Below are 26,698 nucleotides of genomic sequence, written 5' to 3'. Positions count from 1 at the left end.
AGACCAAGCCCATTTTGGATAAAACATAAGGGAGGGGTGGTCATAAGGGGGGCTTTAGTGTGTTATGTCAGTTGACGTCATTGGTGTGCAACTTCCTGCTTTCCTGCAGGCGTCATCTGATGCCAGTTCAGATTTACAGTCCTTCAGGTGGCTTTTTTTTCTTTAATTTGTTTGCTGTGCCCATCCCTCAGTTGGACTGCTGTTGGACATCCCAACAGTACAAGAGGTACTGTGTCTCTTAATGGACAAGAAGGAAAATAAGATTTTTGTTCTCGCCATATAACAATTGTCTTGGAGTCCATTGAGGGCTTTGCTTCAAAACTAAGGCAATTCTGGGAGTAGGGAAGATTATCCTGGGCTGGCTTACAGTTGTTTTTTTTTGGCCAGTGTCTAATCCCTCTGTATAAAGCATTATAACCCAAGAGTATAAGACTTTGTGTCCCTTAAAGAAATAAAAGAACTAGATTTTACGGTGAGCACAAAAATGCAATTTTTTTCTTGCTCCTCTCTGGTTGTGAAGCAGCCCTAATTTGTGTAATGTGGGGGTGGTGAATGTGGACTTGTTTTGTATGCCTGTCACTGACTTCATTTTGTATTTTAGGAAATGTGCAATGATTTCTGCTCACTATGGACTAAGTGATGTTTTTGACAACCTCATCATTTCCTTGTGCAAATTTACAACTCTTAGTAGTGAGGTGAGGTGTAGTTCAAAAAATATTTACATTTGCCTGCTTTTCATGATGACAGTAAGGTTAGTACACCTAGTAGTGATATTTCTTTTTTTAAAGGGGAGCCAAGGGGGATGAGTCATCCCCTGGCTTCATTAGGAAATCCCCACCACACATCTAACCGACTCCATCTTCTGAGTGCTGTAGTAACGTGTGAATGGATGCAAATAATCCAAACAAGAAATGTTACTAGAACACCTTCATATCTTAATCCGAAGAAAATGCTTTTATTGACATTCATTCTGTATAGGAGAAAGCAACATTTGGAACCTTAATCAGGCAAAAGTAACAATCACTAACCTATATACCAATGCAAAATAACAAAACACCAGTGAAAACTGCTCTCCCCCTCTCCTCTGACATCGTATTGATGTAAAATTCCCACCATTACACAGTAAATACTGTATACACACATGTAAGAAAAAGGGAGAATTTCACTGGCGCACAGGCGAATTCAATAAATCAGTTGGTGCTTTACATATTTATTGATAAACCATACCAATGGCTGTGACGTAAGGTTCCTTGGGCTCAGATCTAGTCATGTGCTGCTGTGGGCCACAGAACTTATACTGCTTATAGTCTCATTGAGATGAATGGTTGCTGTGACCACACGGGCAGTTATCAGAGGTCAGTGCTGTGGCCTGCGGTGGAGCATGGTAAAGATCAGAGCCCACAGGAACCTTACTCCACAGCCACTGATATTTTATTAATAGATATGGACAGCACCAACTGGTTTATTGGACTCCTTTGTGTACTGGTGAAATTCTGAAATCTTTTACATCTGTGTATACTGTATATTATTATATAATGGTGGGAATGTGACATCAGCATGACAACAGAGGGGAGGGGAAAGAGCATTTTTCATTTGTGTTCTTTCATTTTGTTCTGGTATATAGGTTAGTGATTGTTTGTACCTATCCCCTGGCTTCTGTTGGCAAGATCTCTGTGCTGTAGCTGCTTGCTCTATATGCTGCCTGTCTGTGCATATATCATTCCATGTGTGTTTCTAAATCTCCTTTTGCTTCCTCCATAATAAAAAATGAATGGTGTATCAAAAGGGGAGAGTGAGACTTTCTCATATTGACTTAGATGAGTGTGTTGGCCTGGAAACTCGGATCTAGAGATTTTTTACCAGCAGAGTCCCTAGTGATTGTAATTCCAACATTGGATAAAATCTGAACTGTGAGTTTTGGATGTACTGTCCCATTTAATATCCCTCAGCAGTTGGTGTATATGCTGCTATATATTCAATCCTGAGGGCCCATTCATATAGACCCAATTGAGTCCCAACGCATAGACAAGTTGGGTGTGCTGAAAAAGAGTGGGACGGGTTGCATGTTTGTGGAGTGTGTTCCGATGTGCTGTAACACATTACAATTCACTGCTACACATAATATCAAGTTAAAGTGTATTTCCACTTTTGCAGTCAAATTTTAGAAAGCCCCTCCATATGTTCATTCCTATTGTTCCTCCATATGTTCATTCCTATGTGTTCCTATTCACACAGCATAGTGAAAAAAAACTTTCTTACCTTTTAGATGTTTTGTCAAAGCAGCCAAGATGGCTGATTTCACAGTGGTCTGTCCCAATGGAAAGGCTTGGGAGTGAAATTTGATGATTGTGTTTTACCTGATCTTCATTAACATACAATGCACTAGCCACCTTAGACCCCTCACAGTCCCTCCTAACATTTCAAAGGAATAGAAACAAGAAAAGATTTAAACCCTTAAAACCCTAACCCAAGTAAAAACTGCAAAAATCATATGTGTGTGTGTGTGTATGTATATGTATATGTATATGTATATATATATATATATCTATATCTTTATATATATTATATATTTTTTTTTTCCTGAGCTCTGATCATGAAGGGTGAAGATATTATATTGTATATTATGTTGACGAATGTACTTTAGAGATGTTTTAATGGTTGATTATGTTTACATTTGGTTTAGGCTGCAGAGAATCTCCCTACTGTTTTTGGAAGCAACCCAAAGGCTCAGATAGCTGCCAAAACTGTTTTCCACCTGGCACACAGACATGGAGATATTCTGCGCGAGGGTTGGAAAAATATCATGGACTCCATGTTGCAACTGTTCAGGGCCGAGCTGCTGCCGAAGGCTATGGTTGAGGTGGGCTACTTGTGTGAAAGGTTGTAATGTTTTTTTCTGTTATTGATATTAATGTGAAAATGATTAAGCTCAAAAATATTTGAGCATTGTTATTAATTGACCTGTTAACTTTTCAGGTTGAAGACTTTGTTGATCCGAATGGCAAAATTTCTCTTCAGCGGGAAGAAATCCCTGCAAATCGGTATGTGTGATATTGTTGAAGGTGCAGAGTTGAATTAGGGACTCAGATGCTTTCTTAGAAGATGTAATTAAAATTCTACCATAATGATGGGTTGCTCTGACAATGGATTTCCATCCCCCTAGTTAAGAGTGTATTGCAGCTAATCTTGAAGTGTTCCACTCCTCCTACTCCAACCCCTGTTTCTAATAATATATAATACTTATGAAACCCAACAGGAATAATGGGCCTGCCATTTGGTGGCCACAGTATGCGTCTGTACCTTAGTCCAGAGATCTCACTGCTAGTGTTCCAGGAAAAGGAAGAAAATGGTTTTAATTGTACTACATCCGCAAAAACGGAAATCTCAGTTTTGTTTAGTGTTGTTTTGGCCGTGGTTAAAAAAAACTTTGCAGTTAGAAATGAAAGTGACATTGTGGCATTTTTAAGATTTAACTTCAGGATTTAAATCTTTAAAAATGCATTCAAGTACCCTATCTTATATGTGTATCACTCGGCTGTAGATCCTCAAATCATCTCTGAATTTATGCCGAGACTGTCCTTCCTTCTGGAGAGTGGCTACTTTTGTTCCCCATGGTCCCTGTGTGTGTTGTAAAGTAGCCACCACTCTAAGCTCACTCCTGTGATAGACTATAGTTTCATTACAAATTAGCTTACTAAACGTGAGATTGTAGTCCATCCAGGGAGAGAGCTCGGAGTGAGCAATGGACTCAAAAAGAAGATTTTACAGTTGGTACAAAAATCCTGTTATTTGTAAGTACCTGCAATTGATATACACTATATTGCCAAAAGTATTGGGACGCCCTTCCAAATCATTGGTTTCAGGTGTTCCGTGAAATTTCCTTGCTACTAAATAATCCACGGTCAACTGCTAGTGGTATTATAACAAAGTGGAAGCAACTGGGAGCAACAGCAACTCAGCCACGAATTGGTAGGCCACGTAACATGACAGAGCGGGATCAGCGCATGCTGAAGTGCGCAGAAGTCGCCAACTGTCTGCAGAGTCAATAGCTACAGACCTCCAAACTTCGTGTGTCCTTCGGATTGGCGCAACAACAGTGCGCAGAGAGCTTCATGGAATGGGTTTCCATGGCCGAGCAGCTGCATCTAAGCCTTACATCACCAAGTGCAATGCAAAGCGTCAGGTGCAGTGGTGTGAAGCACGCCGCCACTGGACTCGAGACTCGGACTAGAGAAGTGGAGATGTGCTCTCTGGAGTGACTAATCACGCTTCTCTGTCTGGCAATCCGATGGATGTGTCTGTGTTTGGTGGTTGCCAGGAGAACAGTACTTGCCTGACTGCATTGTGCCAAATGTAAAGTTTGGTGGAGGGGGGATTATGGTGTGGGGTTGTTTTTCAGGGGTTGGGATTGGCCCCTTGGTTCCAGTGAAGGGAACTCTTAAGGCATCAGCATACCAAGACATTGTGGACAATTTCATGCTCCCAACTTTGTGGGAACAGTTTAGGGATGGCCCCTTCCTGTTCCAACATGAATGTGCACCAGTGCACAAAGCAAGGTCCATAAAGACATGGGTGAGTGAGTTTGGGGTGGAGGAACTTGACTGGCCTGCAGAGTCCTGACCTCAACCCGATGGAACACCTTTGGGATGAATTAGAGCGGAGGCTGCAAGCCAGGCCTTCTCGTCCAACATCAGTACCTGACCTCACAAATGCACTTCTGGAAGAATGGTCAAACATTCCCATAGACACACTCCTAATCCTTGTGGACGCCTTCCCAGAAGAGTTGAAGCTGTTATAGCGGCAAAGAGTGGGCCAACTCAATATTGAACCCTACGGACTAAGACTGGGATACTGTTAAAGTTCATTTGCCTTCTAAAGGCTGGCGTCCCAATACTTTTGGTAATATAGTGTATATTATGTATCGTTATACTAAATTACTGTACTGTTAAAGTTAGATTGAAAATGCCCAAACAGGGTAATTTTGCACCAATGCCAGCAGTAGAGTATGGCAGCCAGGGAACCACCACTAATAAAACCTTGTCTTTTCACTGTTGTTTTCAACTGATAGGCTTGTACTGGGAGGTGTCTATGCATGTTATCGGTCATGGAGGCTATTACTCTGGACAACTCACCTTTTGAAAATGCTAGCTGTTCTGACCCAATGGGTGTATTACTTTGAGTTACAGACCCAAAATGAGCATGCAAATAAGGATTTCTGGCTTTTTTTCCCCCTCTCTGATCCTTGATCTGCATACTTGTCTAGGTCATTGTGGCAGAGTATTAAAGCAGTTTAACCAGTATAACATCCAGGCAGATAGCATTTTCAGCAATGGCAACCTTCCCATTTTCCTGATGTGTAGTAACCCACCAGCAAACTTTGGTTCAGTGTGCTTGCCATAACTGTAGTGTTGTTTTTGAGGTGTTTATAAAGAATACTCTTGTCCTGTGATAACAATGCAACTCTTTTTTTTTTCCTGTAGTGGGGAGTCATCTGTCCTAAGTTTTGTCAGTTGGCTGACCCTGAGTAACACTGAGCAGTCAAGTCTGAGAGGACCTACTGAAAACCAAGAATCCAAGAAGCTAGCACTGGAGTGTATAAAGGTGTGAAATAAGAACATATTACATCATTCATATTCTTATATAGTCAATCTGATTTGTTGACCCGGAATGGATCTGACTATGGAGGGTTTCTTCCATTTCGTTTGTTATTTTCCAACTCAAGTTAGTAAAAAGCAAAATCCTATTTTGTCAATCATATTTCGTACACTTTTACACTACCAGTTTTGAGATTTTAGGTCCCTGTCTGTTCTTTGTTAGTATCAGATTTGTCCTAGTAAAATGGTTTTGATAAATCTCCATATTTGTGGAGAAACATTTTATTACCAATGGAGAGAGAAAAAAAGAAGATTATCCACTAGCTTGCAAAATAAAAATGTCTTCTTACTGATATAATTTTTCCATTTTCTGTAGTTATGTGATCCAGAGAAACTCATTACAGAGAGCAAATTTCTCCAGTTGGAATCTTTACAGGAATTAATGAAGGTAAGTAAGTCGGTGTATAATGCTTTTCCATTGGCAGGGCCTCCTCTAACTCATGATCAATGTTAAATTTGGCTTTCCTGGGATTGGAGCAGGCTGCAAATGCCACAAGTCACTCTATAGCGGATGTCCTACAGGGATGTCCTACAGGCGGGGTCTTACAGTGCACTATGGTTGCATTGTACAATATGTATATTTCAGATTGTGGTATTATGTAAGCAACTGTAATCAAATTTACAATAAAAACACAAAAACAACTACAGATATAAATGACAGGTAAAATTTAAATGGTGTATTGTATACTGAGTGTCTGCCAAGATGTGGAATGGCGCAGGTTATGAGTTTCTGTCTTCCAGCACTAGTGTAAGCCTGTACTGTACTCTGTATACTGTAGAGTTATGGAGACAATGTAATGCCTATGCAGACAGGTACTGTAGACTACCTACATAACAACTGTCATAGCAGAAGACACTGGTCTTTTATCAAGCAAAAAAAATAGATGCAAAGTAGGCTGCGTCTCTTTTAGCTAGGAGACCGTTCTACTGTGTATTTGCGATCCTTGCATCTATAATCCTAAGTAGCCTACTACTATAGATTTGCAAAGTTCTAAGACAGATTTAGCCCTGACAATTCAGTGTTATGAGCCCCGTCTGTTTTCTATTTCTAGACATAAACTTAACATGAACCTGTTGCTTTGCGCTGCATGAGTAAAGTTAGGTTTGCTTAAAAGTCTATTCCATATTTTATTTATGTCACCATGGGCTGGTTTTTCCCCTCTTTAAGCTTAAATGTATGTTTGGCTATGTTTTGAGAAGCTTTCTCCAAGTCATATGTATGTTCAGGGATGCTTGGAAATGTTTTTGAAAACTTCTTCACCTTATTTGGGCATTTTACCTGTGAAAGTGATGAGTCAAAAGATTTTCTCAAGAAACAAAATAAAACAGTTGTAAGTTAGGCTATGTGCATAGCTGCCCATGTCTACCGTATTCGTACACAGTAATGCGTTTGTTCTTTTTAGGCTTTGATATCTGTGACTCCAGATGAAGAAACATATGATGAAGAAGATGCTGCCTTCTGCCTGGAGATGTTGCTGAGGATTGTTCTTGAAAACAGGTGCCATGAAAAAGTCATGATTTTAGACAGGCATATGTTTATTTGTAGGTATGTCGGTATGCATTCTGCATTTTTTGTGATATCTTTTGTAGATTTCTATAGTTGAAAAGATCCTGTGCCTCATGTGTCGGTGTTGACACTAAAAGCTCTTGACCTTGCCCTTCAACCACCAAGCAGCTTTAGTACTAACATTTTAATACAAGAGACACAAGTGTAGCTCAATAACAAAACTTGGAGTTAGCATAGCATTAATCATGCAATACCATGCACTATGTGCTTTGCCATTCATTTGAATGGCACCCCAACACACCTCCCGGCTGCCATGCACTTCAGTGCAGCACAACGTGTGGTACCGGAATACCAAGCATTGCAGTGCGACATTACACGTTATGCTCCGTTACAGCACACAGCGGCCAGGAGATGCATTAGGGTACCATTAAAATTATTGGCAACGCACCTAGCACACGGTAAAACCTCCAGCACACAGGTTGGTCTTTCCCCCAATAAGATCCCACTTTCAGCACACAGATTTCCCCTGTTTCCCTCCTACATCACACTCCGTTTTCAGTTTCTCTTCCAGAGGCTTCTTCTGCATACACTCGCACTGCACAAACTGCATAGTTAACACTGTTTATGTCCTCCCCATAGATATTGCACACTGATCTCATATGTACAATGTGTAGGCTCAGCATTCAGAGCGTAGCTCAGTTCAGCAGCAGGCGCTACCTTTTACCCCCTCTGTAGAATCAAGTTTTCTGTTGCTTCTTAGTAGTTCTATAGTGTAAATATTGTCCAGCAATGTGTGTGTTAGGACACACATTGGTCTCCTGCCTCCAGCACACATACATCAGTCCTTAGCTATACCAGTAGTAAGATGCCCCTCCAGTACACAGAGTTCTTTAGCCAGTTTAACACTAGCAGAGTATGTGATCTGCTTCAAAAGCATGAGCATCAATTCCCTCAGTGACAAATATTCACTGTGTACATTAACCCCTCTGTATCCCGTGCCTTTTCTGCTCAGTGCCCAGGAATGTATGGTAACACCTCAGCACTCGGTACCCAATGTATGTGCCTTACCTCTCAGTATTTATTCCAGATTGTGCATCCATCCCTAAGATGCCAGTACCCAGCACATGTGCACTCCCCTCTCAGCTGCCAGTCTCCAGCAAGTGTGTTAATGTTTATTAGCCAGTCATTAGCACATATGTAATTACCCTTCTGTGCCCAATGCATGTGCTTAACCGCTCAGCACCCAGTCTCCAGAGCATTTGGGATAACCCCTCACATGTATTCAGTGCTAAATATCAGTCTCCTCTCTTCTGATCCTGGTCCTTTGGCAATTTCAGCTCCGCTGTCCCGTTTCTGCATAAATGTTTTCTGGCAACAAAGCCTTGCCCCATTTCCAAACCTGCTTACATTTTAGTGTCTCCTTTTCTGCCTGCATTGTCCCCAAATCAACAGACACATTCCTTCTATTTCTGGGTCCTCCTCACCAACTTCACAGCCTTCAGACAACCTCACTGGAGTTGGTGGGGAGTGTCAGCAGTTGCATAGACTGCAGTTCTGCTCACACAATCCCTACCCTCTCCAATGTCCTAGAATAACCTGCTTAAACTTCAGCCAGCCATTTCCTAGACACTGCTCCTGACCTCTCTTCCTCCTGTGTGAAGAGCTTGGCTCATTGCTTCTACTTTAGAATTAGTCAGTTTTTTAAATGGATGCTTAAATGTGTAAGAGGAACACCTTCCCAGCACCGTCATTTACGTGCATCACTAGGACCATATATTTTAAGGACCTATGGTTCTAATTATAGAGACATCAGTGTGTGAGTCAAAAGATGAACTGTTCTGCTGGTTGTTATTCCCATTAAACTCCTGCACTTAGTGCCCACTGCCATACCCTCCCTACTTCTCTTCTGCACATACTTTCCACTGCCATACCCTCCAACCCCTCTTCTGCACATACTTTCCACTGCCATACCCTCTGAACTTCTTTCCTGTGCATAGTGCCCACTGCCATACCATCCCTACTTCTCTTCTGCACATACTTTCCACTGCCATACCCTCCAACCCCTCTTCTGCACATACTTTCCACTGCCATACCCTCTGAACTTCTTTCCTGTGCATAGTGCCCACTGTCATACCGTCCCTACTTCTCTTCTGCACATACCTTCCACTGCCATACCCTCCGCCCTTCTCTTCTGCACATACTTTCCACTGTCATACCCTCTGAACTTCTCTCCTGTGCATAGTACCCGCTGCCATACCCTCCGTACTTCTCTTCTGCACATACCTTCCGCTGCCATACCCTCCAACCCCTCTTCTGCACATACTTTCCACTGTCATACCCTGTGAACTTCTTTCCTGTGCATAGTGCCCACTGTCATACCGTCCCTACTTCTCTTCTGCACATACCTTCCACTGCCATACGCTCCGCCCTTCTCTTCTGCACATACTTTCCACTGTCATACCCTCTGAACTTCCCTCCTGTGCATAGTACCCACTGCCATACCCTCTGCCCTTCTCTTCTGCACATACTTTCCGCTGCCATACCCTCCAACCCCTCTTCTGCACATACTTTCCACTGTCATACCCTCTGAACTTCTTTCCTGTGCATAGTGCCCACTGTCATACCGTCCCTACTTCTCTTCTGCACATACCTTCCACTGCCATACGCTCCGCCCTTCTCTTCTGCACATACTTTCCAATGTCATACCCTCTGAACTTCTCTCCTGTGCATTGTGCCCTCTGCCATACCCTCCGTACTTCTCTTCTGCACATAGCTTCCGCTGCTATACCCTCCGTACTTCTCTTCTGCACATAGCTTCCGCTGCTATACCCTCCGTACGTCTCGTCTGCACATACTTTTCACTGATATACCCTCCGCCCTTCTCTTCTGCACATACTTTCCACTGATGTACCCTCTGAACTTTTCTCCGCTGCATTGCGCTCTCTGCCACACCCTTCGTACTTTATTCCTCCTCCATTACTTTAACTTATATATTGGTCAATAGCAACATCCTTGTAAAGAACATAAAGTAAATGGGCAATGTTGTTTTTGTTTTTTTTTGTATCATTGGCCTGTGCATTGTAAATACTGCAGCCTAGTTCTAGATCCATGCATTGGGCCATCTTCTAAGGAGACATAGGAAGGTCCTTGCTTGAATATATCTGTGAGAGCCAGCATAATGTGGGGTAATGCATTTCCTTTGGAAGGATATAACAACACCTGTGCCTTTATACACATGCTGTCATTACATAATTGTTTAATGGCCTGTTTTCCCACGTTTTTTCTACTCTAGAGACCGTGTTGGCTGTGTGTGGCAAGTTGTGCGTGATCACCTTTACCATCTTTGCGCCCATGCTGTGGAGTTTTGTTTTCTTGTTGAGCGTGCTGTGGTTGGTCTTCTACGACTGGCTATTCGACTTTTACGGCGTGAGGACATTAGTGCTCAGGTATCTTACTATGTTGCTGCTTTTATTGCTTGTTTTACTGGCATAAATATACATGTTCTAAAAAAAAGTTGATTAGTTCGTGTAGGGCACAAAATCCGCATAGTGAAAATATAATGAGCTGCGGTATTCTCAGCAGTACAGAATGCAAAATAATAGGTATGAAAAATGTAAATTACTATTGGTATAATAGGGGAAAGTATGTGGTGACAGGGCTGTTGATCCTCATAACTGCATAATACAGCTAAGTACATAATGCTTCATGTATGAGAAATGTGTGAAGTAATATTGTTGTAATAATTTTCCTGCTGGTGGCAGCTGGTATTCTTCCTATATTCATTTTATTTACAATATGCACAATGAAACAAGTTGTTTTTGTCAGCATAGGTGCATTATACATGATACCTCTGGGAGATCGAAGGCCCTGTACACAATTGAGTCAAAATGGAGTGCTTCATGAAACTGCTACCACATATGTCTGCTGTGAAATAGTCACTTTGCTCTGCATTGCAATGAATTTGGCATTTGGAGTCTGTTTGTTGCATTCCCTTTGACTATTCTTCCTGATGATCCTCCATGGCATGGTATTAGGTGTAACATGTTCATACAGGCCTGAGGATACATGCGCTATATGAGCTTCTGCCTCTAGCTTGTCTGTGTACAATTCCTAAAGATGAAATCCGCTAAAGTTTATTATGAAGTCCTAAATGTCTGTAAAAATTTAGCACTCGTTCTGCTTATTTCTCCAGGTTCTCCTTTCCCTCCGCATTCTGCTAATGATGAAGCCAAGTGTCCTCTCCAGAGTAAGCCGGCAGATTGCTTTTGGCCTTCACGAACTGTTAAAGACCAATGCTGCCAACATTCACTCTAGCAATGATTGGTACACACTGTTCTGCCTGCTTGAGTGCATTGGTGCCGGGGTGAAGCCTCCACCTGCCTTGCAGGGGACAACCAGGAGCGATAATGACACAGGTACATGGAGGATGTGCACAAATGAAATTTAATGCCTTTCAGAGATAAGCAGCTGTTTTATGCTGTGCCCGATTTACAGTGAAGGACAAATGAGAAAAACAAATATCTTGTTTAAGTCCATTAGTGAAATTAAAATGGATCATCTTGTCTGCATATTTACCACCTGAAATGTGCTCACTGGGTATTTTATATCATAGATGGTGATGCGAATAAGAGCTTATAGGAATAAATAAATAAAATATTTTTTTCTATATCATCTTTTCCAGTAAACATCTATATATAGGAGCACTGCACTATTTTGCTTTCTTTTTGAGGTCAATTAACCTTTATAGGCCACAAGATAAAGAGCAACGTTAAGCTCTAATTCCAACTGTGTAGCATCAAAATCATCTGGGTTTTGGAGCTTTCCGCTACTAACCTGCTAGTAGAATGCCAGCTTTTTTAATTGTGTAAGCTGCAAACAAATGCTTTTCTAACATTTCCTTAGTTGTAGAAAACGTTGTAGTTCGATCATGTTCTAAAATATTACAAATATAACCACGGTCATCTTTGTGCCACTCACATATGAGGTTACAAAAGTGTCGCTAAATATGTTAGGATAAAATCACGTAAGATATTCCTAATAATAATAAATGACCCACCTGCCGTGACTTTGTAGTGGTATTGGTCATAGAGCCAAATGTTGAAGGCTACTTGTCAGGATAGAATGCTAAGCATTGTAGCTGCTGGCTTGTCTTTAAAGGTGCAGGCCTGGGGATGGTCATCCTTGTCCTTCACTACTTACAGTAAGTGTGCAGGTTGAGATTCAAGTTCACCTGTTGCATTCTTGTTTCAGCTTATGTAAGTCATAGAGCAAAGATGAAGATGACAGCTTTAGTTTGTAGCTCCCATATTTCTAACTTGTTAATATGGGTTATTGGTGCCATCTATTGGTGATGGTGTGCACTTACAGTATCAGCATGAAATACATGACATTTGTGGTCACATAGATTTATTGTCATGCTAACCCTGTCTTCTATTATCTTTACATTTGTGTAATATGAACATAAAATGTAATTAAATGTATATCCCTGGTCCTTAGCTATTTATACCACTAGAAGTACCACAGGGTGTATTTCTAGTGGGTTAAGGGGGATTTCTGCTTCTCAAAGTAACCATTTTTAGAGAATGATAAATGCGTTTATATAAAATAATTTGAGTAATTATTTTGTATATTAGAACATAAATGTACCGACATCCGGGGGTTTAGTTGACCCACAACATTTAAAAAAAGGGTACATCTGAATTCAATAAACGCTGCTATAAATGATTTTCATACTTTGGGATAATAGAGATGTGTTTTGTTGTGTAAAAGTTGTTTGACCTGGACAGATGTCAGACTTCTCTAGACAAGATGTATTTACAGGGAGATGGGGGAACTGAATTTGAGATTTCATGTGACTGCGTATACACAATAAGCAGAACAGGCCGAGTTCACATTCCTGCATTTCTGCCCAACTGATTGTTTCCAGTGGCTATTTATTTCCAGTAACAGTTCGAGATCATGGCCTAGTATTTGACAAAGTTTTGGATGTGATATTTTAATGTTTCATCACTTTTATCTCTGTTGTCAGGTGCACTGTCAGACAGTGAAGTGTCTTCATACCATTCAACTGATGTGAGCCTGGATCGTGGGTACACCTCAGACTCTGAGGTATACACGGAACATAGCAAGCAATCAAAGATGCACCGTTCCGTCACTGATGTGGATATGGTGAATAGTGGTTGGCTGGTGGTAAGGGATCTTTATCTCTTAAAAGCATCAACAAACAAGTATTAGGTTGCTGCTTTGTACCTCTGTGTGTTGTCCATTATTTGTTGTTTTTCTTCTTACATAGTGTACAGAACATTAAATTGCTCATAGTGTATGGAAATCTACTCTAAGACTTATGTCACTAGGCTAGATGTTCCCTCAACCTCTGTTTTTGGTGGCACCAAAAACATTTTGGAATAACCACCATTCTCTGTCCTGGTGACAGTAGTCATCAAGACAAATAAAGACTTTGAATCTCCCATGAGCACATAGGCACCATCAAACCTCCTACACATTTAAGTTAGTAGTGACCCCATTTCCTCAGATGGGTTTTCTTTTAAAAAAAATGTTCACAACATGCTTAAACATTTCTATGTGAAATGCCATATAGTCAATTGTCTATAGGAGTAGATGGAAGATACATCAGCTGTGAAATCAGGAAGCTCAGCTATCATATGGGCTGGTGCTGACATGGCTGGACTGAAAATGGGGACGAATCATTAAAAAATGATTATATTATTAAATAAACATTTCTGGGCAAAGCTGTATTTTCAGCAGCTTTATGTTTGGATAGAGTTAAAAATGTCAAGATATACTTTTCGTTTGAATTAGATACTTTAAAATTACTTGGGATGTAAAATTGGAAAGCAAGTCATTTTGCAGTTCCACAAAGCACTGAAGCTTTATTTGTATTTTTAGTATATAAATGGCCCGTCTTCTCTACACAGGTTGGAAAGGAGGATGTGGACTCTTCTAAAGTGTGTGCAGCAAAGAGCAAGCCTGGTGCCAGCACTCCAGTAAATCAGTACAGTTTAGTCATTGGTTTGGACTTTGGCCCACATGATACAAAATCTCTCATGAAGAGTGTGGAGTCTCTGTCTTTCATTGTCCGCGATGCTGCACATGTTACCCCAGAAAACTTTGAGCTGTGTGTGAAGACGATTCGTGTCTTCGTAGAGGCGAGTCTAAACGGAGGTGTGTGTAAGTGTTTCTAGGACTTCTTTTTTTTTTTTGACTAACAAAATTTGACACATTGTTTACTTCATTTTTGCAACCTGAGAAACATTATTCGATAGCTTTGTAATGCATAACTGGTCTAAACAAAAAAACATTTTATAACAAAAACAATCTATACTAAAGGTATTTTAAAGTGATGATTATTTTTTGCATGAATACAAAGTGTGATTATGGCTGAGAGGAAAAGGGGTTAGGCCTCATTCACACAGCGTACAGTCAGGCCGTACAGATCCGTGCAGCGTGCGCGGCCTTATCAGGCTGTTCCTAGGAGGGACAGGTGCTGCGTGTGATTGTATCCCTTTGGGATGACATGGCCGTACGCTGTCATACGCTCCCCGAGCTGCACAACCGTGCGGGTGTCCGAGTACAGACACCCGCACGCATGTGCAGCTCAGGTGAGTGTACGGCCGTGTACTCCCATAAGGAATGACAGGCTGCTGCGTACAATCACAAGCAGCACCTGTCCCTCCCGGGAACAGCCAGAAACGGCCGTGCAGATCTGTACGGCCCTACTGTACGCTGTGTGAATGAAACCTACAGGTTGACGTTTAAGTCCCCTTTTACACTGCCGGCGTTTTGTAGCTCGTATTTGTCAGCACGGAAAAGCTCCGCACAAGCCTCCGTATACACCTCTGTTTGGGGAGATCAGCGCGATGTGACCCTTTTTCCTATTCATAATCGTGCTGATCTGCACAAAAAAGAAGCTCATGTACTTTTGCTCCGGCAACCGGTTTTTTTCCCAGTGAGATGCTTTGCTGAGACGTGAACAGGGACTATAGAAATCAATAGGATTTCTTATTCTGAGCTTTTCCGTACTGACAAATACAAGCCACAAACGCCTGTGGTGTGAACGGGGACTTAAACGTCAACCTGTAGGTTTCATTCACACAGCGTACAGTAGGGCCGTACAGATCTGCACGGCCGTTTCTGGCTGTTCCCGGGAGGGACAGGTGCTGCTTGTGATTGTACGCAGCAGCCTGTCATTCCTTATGGGAGGACACGGCCGTACACTCACCTGAGCTGCACATGCCATCCAATTTCGTTTTCATGGATCATGGAATGTTAACGTGCCTGTGAGTTTCATACCTCTCAGAGACTCTTCTGGTGAGATCTCTGAGCTGGGTCCCACTCTCCATGTTGGCTTTCCTTATTTATTTCATATTTATAGTAGGAAATTGTAACGGAGCAAGAGCACAAAAAGGTGGGCAGCAGTAACCAAAACAGAGTTCTAGAATATTGCAGGGAGATCTCACTGTTGGAGAATCCAAGACGCAAAAAGCCAGGTACTTACTGAGCCCACCAGGTTGCACCTATAACTAAAATATCAATTCTGGGTAGGTCAGCAATTAAAGTTCAAGTAAGGGTTCAGTGAAGAAGTGTTGTTTGAAACATAACGCATGCTTCTACTTTCAGAAAAGGCATTTGATCAACGTTCAAATGAAGATTTGTCATTCTAATGTTTAAAAAAAGGGGGGGGTCATTTTTGTCTTGTTACCCTTGCAGTTAGAAATGTTACATATTGGGTGTTGCTTTTCTGTGAAGTTAGTGTGTTTGTTTATATAGAGATCTTCTCCTATTCGGTTTCCATTGTGTTGATTTAAACTCTGGCATAGGAGATTCACATAAGGTTGTCTATTTAACTGTATGCCTCTGCTCTTAATTCTCATATTGGCTTAGTGCTCAAACATGTCTGTTGCAAGCGAAAGGTAGGGTGTTGCACGTGTGCTCTCTCCGCGTTCTCTTTCCCACCATAAAGCCTCAAGGAAGCAGCTTCTACCGCTCTTGCTTGAAAAGAGCCACATGGAAGTTTGACCTGCAGCCTGAATTCAAGTTATTAGCTAATCTTAGAGTCTGTTCCATCCCTTGGAGTCCTCATTGGCTCCATCTAATGTGGATGGGTTCTCTCTTAGTCATACAAGATTTTTTTTTTGCCCAAATTAACCAGTTATTTTCTGATTCTGATCACATAGGCTACAAGCAGGCATCCATGCCCTCTCCTGCAGACTCTATATCTGGTTTGCCCATAGCCAAGTGCAACTGGGACATCATTTTGACTACAAAAATCTGTGTCATTTGTTCAACTGTCATCTTTTTCTGTAGGGCACTGTTTAAATGAAGATCTTATGTTTGCATGTTGAAAAAAGTCAACAGCTCCCATGGGGTGTACTTACATTTTCACATTTCTAGCATGGACTGTGTTCATCAGACTGCAGGTTTACATTGCAATGAACACTGATCATTGTAAAGTCCAAATTAAACCATGGATAATGCTATATTAAATACACTACTGTTTGGATGCAGGGTTGTTAATATTGTAAAGGTTTGCCATAGAGACAATTATTGGTTCAGACTTGTTTCATTATTCAGATACCTCACATAATTTAGTGACAAATGTCTCTGTCCAAATTGTGTGTGTGTTTAAAGGGTACAAATCGCAAGAAAAGAGAGCGAAAAGCCATAAGTATGACAATAAAGCTAGCCGTTTCAAGAAGAAAAATAAAGAGAAGGAAAATATAATGCGCCGATCAAGAGTCTCCAACCAGCGCCAGTATCGTTCTCACAGTGATGATGAGGAAGATGAGACTGTGCCAGCCAGTTACCACACTGTGTCATTACAGGTTAGTCACGACGTAAGTATGGCGGGCCTTTCCTCCTCCTTCATATTTTCCCTTGTGTGCTGGATTAAACAAGACAATGGGGACTACTTGATTTCTTCAGCAAATTGTCGTCACCTATACTTTATCTCTCCTGAGATGTGACTTTTCTTCTGATTATCAGATCTGTCCTCTTTGAAGCATATGGGCTGCTTTTCTAATTTTAGAAATAGTTTTGTCATTATACCTGGCTAAAGAATAAACCCTTTTAGTTATAATCTAGCTGATGGCATGGAAAAACCGCCTCTTCTGTTCTTAGAAGGCAATTCTGTGCTCCAAAGTATTTTAGAGGAAGGCTTTTTTTACTTCACTAACCATAACCTGAATGGTCAAAGTTCTAGCTCTGCCATAGGTGGCTTGCTGCAATGCCCTGTACAGGATTAGTTTGTCTAGGGTTGCCCTCACCTAAGGGAAAACTTTGAGGACATGGACAATCCTTCCTATCTCTCTGTGTTAACCAAGCACTTATCAATGTACTGTAGTCTGCTGGACTAGATGTGCCAAAAACAATGGCAGCTCCTAAAGCAGAGGATTGACAAGTATTACCAGCCCATTGCTCTCAGGGAGGCTTCTGCCACCTGAGACCATTGGGACGAGGGAATGATAGCATAACAGCATAAAATTTCCAGGCAGATGTTTGCTTATGTCAGTGATGATTTTGGTTAAAATAAGAAAAGATTTTACATTCCCCCTCAGCCAAAGGATTAGGGTAAAGAAATTTAATTATGTAAGCTATAGTCACACTCCCTGTACCTCTATGATCCATCTCCAGTAACCGGAAGGCTGCTTTCTGCATCTACTGCATGTGGTGGCGTTCATTCTAATGATTTTTTATGGGCAATATTAAGATAGCATAGAAGCCAGCTGGATTGGGATCAGGTGAATATGCAATATAGACACCAATGACAAGCCTCCATTTATGTGGGGGTGGAAGTCTTTATAATCCAGTCAGTGTACAGAACTTGTATGCATCTTTATTTCTGGGATGTTAATCACAATTACTCTGAGGTTTTGGTGAAGGCTACTTGATTCCTTGGGACTCTGCTAACTGGCATTTGCTGCAAAATCTATCATTCCGAATAATAAATGTCTTTTCTCTCTGGAAATATTTTTCTGCTATCTATGTGGCTATTTCTTCCTTCACTTTGAGGAGGACATGGCCTGTACTATTGTGGGATATATGAAAGGAATTTGTGCTCATTCTCCATTACATCCTAATTGTGAAAATGACTATTTTGATATTAAGTAAAGTAGACCTTGTGCATCCATAGTTAATTAGGACTTTGCAGGAGGCATATTTCTGTTTCCAGCAGGAACATATCCATGTGTGAGGTTTGTTCACCCAGAGATGGGAAAACATTTTTAGAAGAAGGAAGGACTGTTAGGCATTTACATCATCCCTTGCTCCTACGTCCTTCCTGTCCTGTGCTCAGTTGTTAAAGGAGAACTATGACATGAGTGATTTCCACTCACCTCATAGTTCTAAGCCGACCTGTGACAATGAGACTGTCACAGGTCGGCTCAGTAGATCGGGAGGTGAGGGAAAACATACCGGGTTCCCTCACCTCTCGATCCTGTCACGGCTTTCTGCCGTGACAGGGGGAGGGGCTGTATTCCCCTCTCCCCGCTCCGATCTGCCAGCGCTGACTGGCGGAACGGACGGGGGAGGGGGCGGGTACAGCTGGCTCTGCCTCTAGGTAGGCAGAGCCAGCTGTCACGCAGCTCGGCGGATCCCGTCATCTAAGTCGGGATCCGCTCCAGGTGCGGCGTCTCAGTATACCGCGAGCTGTAGCTCGCGGTATACTGAGCCTAGGGTGACGGGAGGACGCTAGTTTGTGTCCTCCCGTTACCCTAAGGAGAACTATGGGGAAAAACACTGACCCCATAGTTCTCCTTTAATGTGGTCATACATATTCCTCACTAATTTAGCAGAAGAGCAGCAGAAATGAGTATTCCTATCTTTAAAGGAGACATATGATAGAAAAACAGGGGCTACCATCCCTCACTTAATTTATTGACTGCTACAATGACGCAATAAATTCCATACTTTTGCGTCATTGACCCAGAGCAAGTTTGCAGATTAGCAGTCAGAGAAAAATCAGCTGTGCTTATCAGGAGATTTGTTCAGGGCCAGTGATACAACTTGTTGCAGCCAGGAAATCAGCAGTACGGACAGGCATCCAACATGTTCAGAAGATGTCAGCAATGGCAGCTTCCATGTTTGTGTTCTAACAGGTTGATTTGAATAGTTTAGTGCATAAAGCAGCTGTGGATGATAATCCTCATACTAGCCGGCAATCTTTGACCAGGGGTGAGGCCAAACCATCGGTCGCACTCATAATAATTTGTACCTTCAGTTCTGTGACTCACGCAATTAACACCTGACTTTAGACAGCGCCCAGACCTCATGACAGCAAGGCAGGGGTGCTTTTATAAACATTCACATCTCCCATCATGTTCTTGAGCAGTCAAAAACTGTTGCAACACATTACATGACATGGTTGGATGAATGTGACTGAGTTAGCTGTGCGACTATAAATGCTGAGGTATTCCTGACACTCATTTAGATCGGAGGAATCCAATCCATGGATGAGTGACAAAACACCCTCAACATTTCCAGCAGTTTAACAAAGTAAGACTAATGAGTGTATTCTGCATATTGTTCTCTAGCTTATGTAATCACACCATCAGTGGCAAATAGGGATGCACCGATATATCGGCCGTCGAAACATATCGGCCGAAAATGGCATTTTTGGCATTATGCCAAAAGTGCAATTTTCTGGCCGATATAGCGGTGCATCCTATGCTGTCCTCCCCGCTGGGCGCTGCTCTGTGTCCCAGCCGGGAGGAGAGAAACTGAGACAGCCGGCTGAGCGCTGCGGGGGAGAGTGCTGTGAGCGGCAAGCGTCTCTCCTCCCACACCGCTCAGCCTCCTGTCGCAGAGCGGTGTGTGGGCGGAGACAGCCAGCGCTGTCACAGCAGGCTGACTAAGCGGAGCTCAGCCTGCTGTGACAGCGTGTCAGGAAGGAGACGAGTGCAAACACCGTGATCGCTGAGTGAGTGTACATAATTGAGGACATGGTATGTTAACTATATCCCAAATAATGAATGGGAGTGATCTACATCACCTCCTGTTCATTCATGATTGTGGATACAGTAAACACACTATGTTCTTAATGAACAGGAACACTCGGTACCTTCTAAAATGACTAAACTGCCATATTTAAAAGGAAATGCTGTGATGTGTGGATTCATAGGACAACTCTATTAAACAATATAAGATACACAGTCATATTCTTAATGTTTCAGATCTTGTAGATTGGATTTATATATTTCTGTTTCATTTCAGCTTCTTGACTTGATGCACACACTTCATACAAGAGCAGCAACCATTTACAGCTCCTGGGCAGAGGAACAGCACCATGTTGAGACTGCAGGGGAAAAGATCACAGCCGATTCTAGAACTTTGTGGTTAAACTGCTGGTGTCCATTACTGCAGGGTAAGAAATGTTTAATAGTACACAATGCTAGAGAAAAAACCCTTTTTCATAAATGTTCACACTTTGTAGCGGTATTCTAGACTCTAGAGGGAAATAATGCTCCATTTTTACTGAAGAAAATCATTGTGCAGGCCTCTGATAGGCCAGGAATACCCGTAGTCATGTTTTGTTTCCTTTCACTTTGTGGCATATGCTTCTATGTTCTATTTTCTCTTAGGGGTGTTGTGCATTCTAGTTGCTTTCCTTGCTCTCACACGGGTTTGTGTTGTCCATAAGGCATAATAACTATAGTAGGATGGTGAAAGAGGGTGGCACTAAAGCCCAGCATTATACAGTTTACTTTTCCCCTTTCTCATGTTGCCTGACCCTTCTGACTCTTGCCAGTTATGAGTAATCCGGCATCTGAATAAAAGGGTGAGATCCTTTGTTGGGGGCTGCTAAGGGGAGTTGTAAAAAACTTAAAAGGCCCAGTAAAACATTTTGTGTTGCAGTTACAGGCGGTTTTCCGCACTATGATACACATAATGAAATGCGTTATTCATGTCATGTGTTTCAAATGCACTCCAACACACCTAGACATCACACAACACTGCATGTGCATTTTAGTGCACCACAACGCACAAATGTGAAGCAGCTGTGCATTGTGGTGCACTGTGTTAAATACAATGCTGGAGGACCTTAGCAGCAAGTTCAAAATTAATGTGCTGCCTTACTGCAACGCGCCATACCATGTATGCAGCAATGCACTTCAGTGTATCCGATCAGTGTGAATAGGTCCATTAGCTCAATTCACTCCCATTCATCTCTTTTTTTTTTTCTGTAAGTTCTTTGAGGACTATAAATTCCGGCTATACTTATATGTATTTTTTATATGTTTTATTTTTTTCTTATATGTAGTTTTTAGGGATGCTAGTGTCGGTGCTGATACAGAGTATTTGGGCGGGTACTTGTACCCGCCCAAATGCCCCGATACTTACCCCCGATACCGGAACTTCCGGTGAGAAGGAGATCTCCCTCTGACCAGCAGTGCCGCAAGGTAGCATAGAGCATGTCGTGGCCCACCTCCTGGCTACCAGATTGGCTAGGGTAGCCAGACTGCCTCACATCATAAAGCTGGCTTCCTAGCCAATCAGGATGCCGGGGGGCGGGTCATGACGTGCTGCCTGGGTTTCTGATTAGTCAGGAAGCCAGGCTGCCTAGCAATGAGTGAAGGCGGCTTCCTAGCCAATCAGGAAGCTGGGAGGCGGATGCTTCCCGATAATCCGGGCCTGAAAAACTAATAACAAAAAAACGGTATCTGTGCATCCCTAGTGTTTATAAAGCTGCATTCATGACATTTTTGCTATGAAATTTAAATTGTTTGTACGTTAAATGTATGGAACAGATCCCCATCACTGTCATGCAGGCACCGAGCTTGTTCATTAGGTACTCTAGGAAACCTTTCTCTCTGGAGGTAGAACATTTTTAGCAATCTGAAGGCTTTTAATGACATACAGTCCTGCTGTGTTCTTTTTAACGTGTGGCAAACCGTATATGTTAGTTTAAAAAAAAATAGGACCGGTATTGCATACCCTCAAAAATACCCGGTTATGTTACATTTCAAGGCTATAGCTACACTGTAGTAAAAAATGACTGGTAAGGATACTCACATTTTTACTAAAAGCTTACCCGCTACCATGGTCATGATTGCCACATGTCTTCTGCAGGAATTGCATGGCTTTGTTGTGATGCTCGACGTCAGGTTAGGATGCAAGCTCTTACTTACCTACAGAGAGCCCTTTTAGTCCATGATCTCCAGGCACTGGACGCACTTGAATGGGAAGCCTGCTTTAATAAGGTGAGAACCATAATGCTTATTCATTTGTCCATTTCTTGCCCTGATCTCTTCCAGTTAGTCTTTCATTTTTGATAATTTTGCTGTTACCTGAAAATGTAATTGGAAAGTGTAGATGGTTAGAATAATGTGTTTTACTGGCCTTATTTGTAAGTTTTACTTCTTGTTTTGTTGGTTTATAATACATTAATTTTTTACAACTTCAGTAGTTTTCCAGTCAATTATTTTCTTCCATTATACTCTTCTCTTCTGGAATACCATTAAAAACTGGACGTTGATCGGTCGCTGTGCAAAACACCAGCACTTTTAATATGCAAGATTTTTTTTAAATCAAGTGTTATACATGTTACGTTTGTTTTTCTTATGTGTTACATCTTTTTTTTTTTTCTTAAAAGAGAACTATGGGTAACCTCTTTATCCTATAGTTCTCTTTAGGGTCACGGGAGGACATATACTAGTGTCCTCCCGGGACCCAAAGCTCAGTATATTGCGAGTTATTGCCTGCTATATAAGGAGAGTTCCGCAGCCAGGATAGATCCTTACAATACTGTCGAGTTCCACCCAGCTGGCTGATTGATAGCGGGCTCTGCCTATCTAGAGGCAGAACAAGCTGTGTCCACCCCCTCCCCTGTCTGTTCCTCCATTCAGTGCTGGGGGATCGGGGAGGGAGGGAATCCCTGCAGGGAGAGGATCGGGAAGTGAGCGAGCAACTGTATGTGTTCGCTCACTTCCCGATCAATAGAAACTGTCACCAGTCAGCTCAAACTATGAGGATGAGTGAAAAACACCTCATAGTTCTCCCTTAAACTGTATGTATAAAACCTTTTTTTTACAGGGTTAGTCACAAAAGGGTGATGTGTTTGAAAAATGGCAGGAGAAGTGAACAATCTAGGACAACCTAGCCGATTTAGAAAGATTTTCCAGTTCAGTCCATTGTTTACTTCTCCTGCTTTCTCCAAACTCTTCACCGTTTTGTGAATAACTCTGTTAGTTTTGGATAAGTAGGGAAGGATTAAAACCAGTGTTTAGTTTTATTTCTGCAACTTTCCTCTTGGGGATAATCACTTCCCTTCTTTGTCTACGTAACCATTGTCAATGAGACAGAAAGTGATGGTAAATCAAAAATGTTACAGGTGTCACCTGAACAAGTGGTGAAGATCTTTCAAAAAGGAAGCCTGTTCCTGAGCCTTGTGTCTGAAATAACTCCCCTAACTTTGTAGAGATTTCCGCTCACTTCCTGTTGTGTCGTAAGCACTGCAAGTGAGGGGGAAGTCATCCCAAATGGGACACAAGGGGCAAGAAATAAACTGATGGGTTTTAACTTTTCCTTACTCTACCCAAGACTGAAAAAAAATGTTTTTGCTTTACATACTTTATACTTTTTATAATTTATTTATTGCTCTTTGTACTCTTTAATCGTGTTTAAAAAAAAAAAAATTGCATGATGTTCTTTTTATCAGGTGCTATTTCCGTTGTTAACAAAGCTCTTGGAGGACATAAGCCCAGCCGATGTAGGAGGTATGGAGGAGACAAGAATGAGAGCATCTACCTTGCTTTCAAAGGTAAATCTGAATTTAAAGGAACATGAGTCTTGTGATATTAATTTTTGAAGATTTAGGCTAGCTTCACACTTGTCTGCTTTGGTGTGTTACGTTAACACACATGCATTCATTTAAGGCAGACCATCCATTTGAACTGACTAGCAACACACCGGAATGGAGGAAGGAACATAGCTGCACCTTTTTTTCTTGACACAACACACTACAATGTGTTGTGGTGCCATTTTAAAATGAATGGCAACAAAACCTGTGTAGCGTACATGGTTACATGTGGTATCGCAGCCTTATGGTTTGACAGGGCTCTCATTCCATTCGTTTTGTTAGGCATATTTTGGGGAAGGATGCAGTAATACAACTTTTAAGTGGAAGTAAACAATCAGAGCACATGAAAAATGTTGGCCCCTTGGAAGCATATTTGCACATTACAGCACACTTACCCAGCAAAGTAATCCCTTCCAACTCTGCAATGTCCACACTCTCCTCCATGGCCAGAACTTTCATCGTCATCTGGTCTTTAACCATCTTGATTAGAAGGCTGGGATTATGTAACCCCTGTGGATGTGCATTGGTGTTGGTTTGTCCCAGCACACGATCGTTCTGAGACTGTACACCAAGTTGTGCATGCGCGGCACAGTGTACATGGGATACAAATGTTGACAGGCAGGTAGAAGTATCTAAAAAATACAAAAAAGGTCACAAGCACTCCAACATGTAGAAACGTCAATGTTTATTGACTTCACAGGTGTCACATCATCAGAACTACCCTTCAGACGCCCAGATGACGTCCTCTTCCTACCATTCTATATGCAAATTGGGCAAAACGTGTGTAAACGGATCATATGTCAAAAAGATTTAAACTACGCTGATACCTGCAGCTGGACACCATGAGTATTATGATGGGCACACAACATACAACCATCGCAAGACTTTTGTCTTGCGATGGTTGTAAGGTAATTAAGAAAACGTACGATCTGCCCATCTTGGACAGGCAGATCGTACTTGCGATGATCGCAAGCCGCGCCCCCCTGAGGGGCGGGCTTCAGATGACCGCAATGCCGAACAGGCAGTCTGCGCTTGCGTCTGGCTTTTATCGTACGAACATGCTACACACCCGCCGAACATCGTACGATGCTCGGCGGGTTTTCGAACATGTTAAAGTAAGTTAAAAGTCGTGCGACCTTACAGTAGTAGAGTATAAAGAGTTATGGACACCGGCACTCCAAAGTAGAAAAATGTCTTTTATTGACGCATCATGCAACAATACACTTATTGCAACGTTTCGGGGTCACACAGGATCCCCTTCATCAGGCAGAACTACTTACAGTAGTAGAGGTCGCACGGCTTCCACGTTGGGTGGGACGGATATATGGGTATGTTCTGATCTTCCTGTAGTGAGTTCACGAGGCTTTCACAATACTTAATGTTTACTGTGTTCTTTAATTGGCGGGTAACATGTTCTTGTCTAAATATGATTTGTGCTTACTATGGATATGGATGCTTCCTTTCCTCTTTTTTTTTTTTCTTGTTGCTTTTGTTTCTGTCTATGCCCTATGTTTTTCTACTGTGCAAAAATTTAATAAAAACTATTTGATTTAAAAAAGAAGTATCTGTGACAGAAGAGTAAAAGTCTGTCTGTCTGTCAGCGCTTTTTAATACATTGACTTCACTTCTGCTTTCAGTGTAATATTAGTAACAATGGGTTGCATTTTCAGTGATGGTATTCAAGAAATTAGACTTGGCCTTCCAGTCTTTACTGGTCCTATTGAAGCAGGATGAAAAGTCTAATGCGTAAATTTATGTGACAAGGAAAAGTACATTCTTGCCAGGTAGCCAGGTAGTCTCTAAACACTTGAGTGAGTGCTGTAATATAAAATGGACATGTTCTAGACGCGTGTGTTGTCAGAATAGAGGTTGGGATGTTGCAATGTCTAAGAAGAGTGTCAGTGTTTCCTTGGATGGAGAAAGGTAAGTAATAACCAAGAAATTCAACGGTATTGGAGGAGAATGTGGTTGCCTTTGTGCTTACCCTATGACATTGTCCACAGCTGTTTACAGCTAGTTACAGGATGATGGCCCAGTGGCAGTTAATTGAAGTATATAGTGTCTGGTAATGTGTTCATGGGCTTATTTGCTCGGCTTAAATATTAATAAGTGTTTCTTTCTGTTTAGGTCTTCCTACAGCATTTGTCTCCTTTACTGTCTCTTTCCACCTTTGCTGCTCTGTGGTTGACAATACTAGAATTTATGGACAAGTACATGCACGCTGGCTCCAGTGACTTGTTGGTAAGTTATTGTCACCTGTTTTTACATATTCTGAAATGCTTTTGTCACGTATTGCATTTTCTTTGATAATTACTCGGGATGCACCGATACCATTTTTTCCAGACCTAGTACCGATACTTTTGCTCAAGTACTCGCTGATACCGATTACTGATACTTTTTTTGTGTGTCATGTGACAATACAGACTAATGATTTTAGGACAGTGGTGGAGTGCCAGGGCCCAGTCGCAGCTGCGACCGCTGCAACCCTGGTAGTTCTGACTCTGAGCTGTAGAGGGACTACATATCCCAGCAATACATTATACAGCAACACAGAATGGCATCGGCTATAAAGGACTACAAATCCCAGCAATACCTTATACAGCAATGCAGAATAATACCATCAGCTAATGAGGACTACAAATCCCAGCATTACATTATACAGCATTGCAAAATGGCAACCAGCTATAGAGGACTACAAATCCCAGCAATACATCAAACGGCAAT

General features: G+C 41.8%; 1 protein-coding gene across 1 annotated transcript in view; it reads left to right on the top strand.

Annotated features, from left to right (window-relative positions):
- Positions 1 to 26,698, top strand: part of GBF1 (golgi brefeldin A resistant guanine nucleotide exchange factor 1) — a 183,760-nt gene that overhangs the window by 153,176 nt on the left and 3,886 nt on the right. The window contains exons 23-37 of the mRNA XM_018554593.1: positions 602 to 695; positions 2,684 to 2,860; positions 2,977 to 3,041; positions 5,481 to 5,601; positions 5,971 to 6,042; positions 7,058 to 7,152; positions 10,454 to 10,607; positions 11,354 to 11,576; positions 13,190 to 13,350; positions 14,097 to 14,343; positions 16,810 to 17,015; positions 20,389 to 20,539; positions 22,246 to 22,376; positions 23,834 to 23,935; positions 26,102 to 26,215. Coding sequence (XP_018410095.1) covers positions 602 to 695; positions 2,684 to 2,860; positions 2,977 to 3,041; positions 5,481 to 5,601; positions 5,971 to 6,042; positions 7,058 to 7,152; positions 10,454 to 10,607; positions 11,354 to 11,576; positions 13,190 to 13,350; positions 14,097 to 14,343; positions 16,810 to 17,015; positions 20,389 to 20,539; positions 22,246 to 22,376; positions 23,834 to 23,935; positions 26,102 to 26,215 — 2,113 coding nt within the window. The remainder of the gene's footprint in view (positions 1 to 601; positions 696 to 2,683; positions 2,861 to 2,976; positions 3,042 to 5,480; positions 5,602 to 5,970; positions 6,043 to 7,057; positions 7,153 to 10,453; positions 10,608 to 11,353; positions 11,577 to 13,189; positions 13,351 to 14,096; positions 14,344 to 16,809; positions 17,016 to 20,388; positions 20,540 to 22,245; positions 22,377 to 23,833; positions 23,936 to 26,101; positions 26,216 to 26,698) is intronic.

This window comes from Nanorana parkeri, unplaced genomic scaffold (assembly GCF_000935625.1).
Source record: "Nanorana parkeri isolate BGI_ZX_2015 unplaced genomic scaffold, ASM93562v1 scaffold165, whole genome shotgun sequence".
Classification (NCBI taxonomy): domain Eukaryota; kingdom Metazoa; phylum Chordata; class Amphibia; order Anura; family Dicroglossidae; genus Nanorana; species Nanorana parkeri.
Note: the sequence above shows the minus strand (reverse complement) of the source record. Positions and strands in the feature narration are given on the sequence as shown.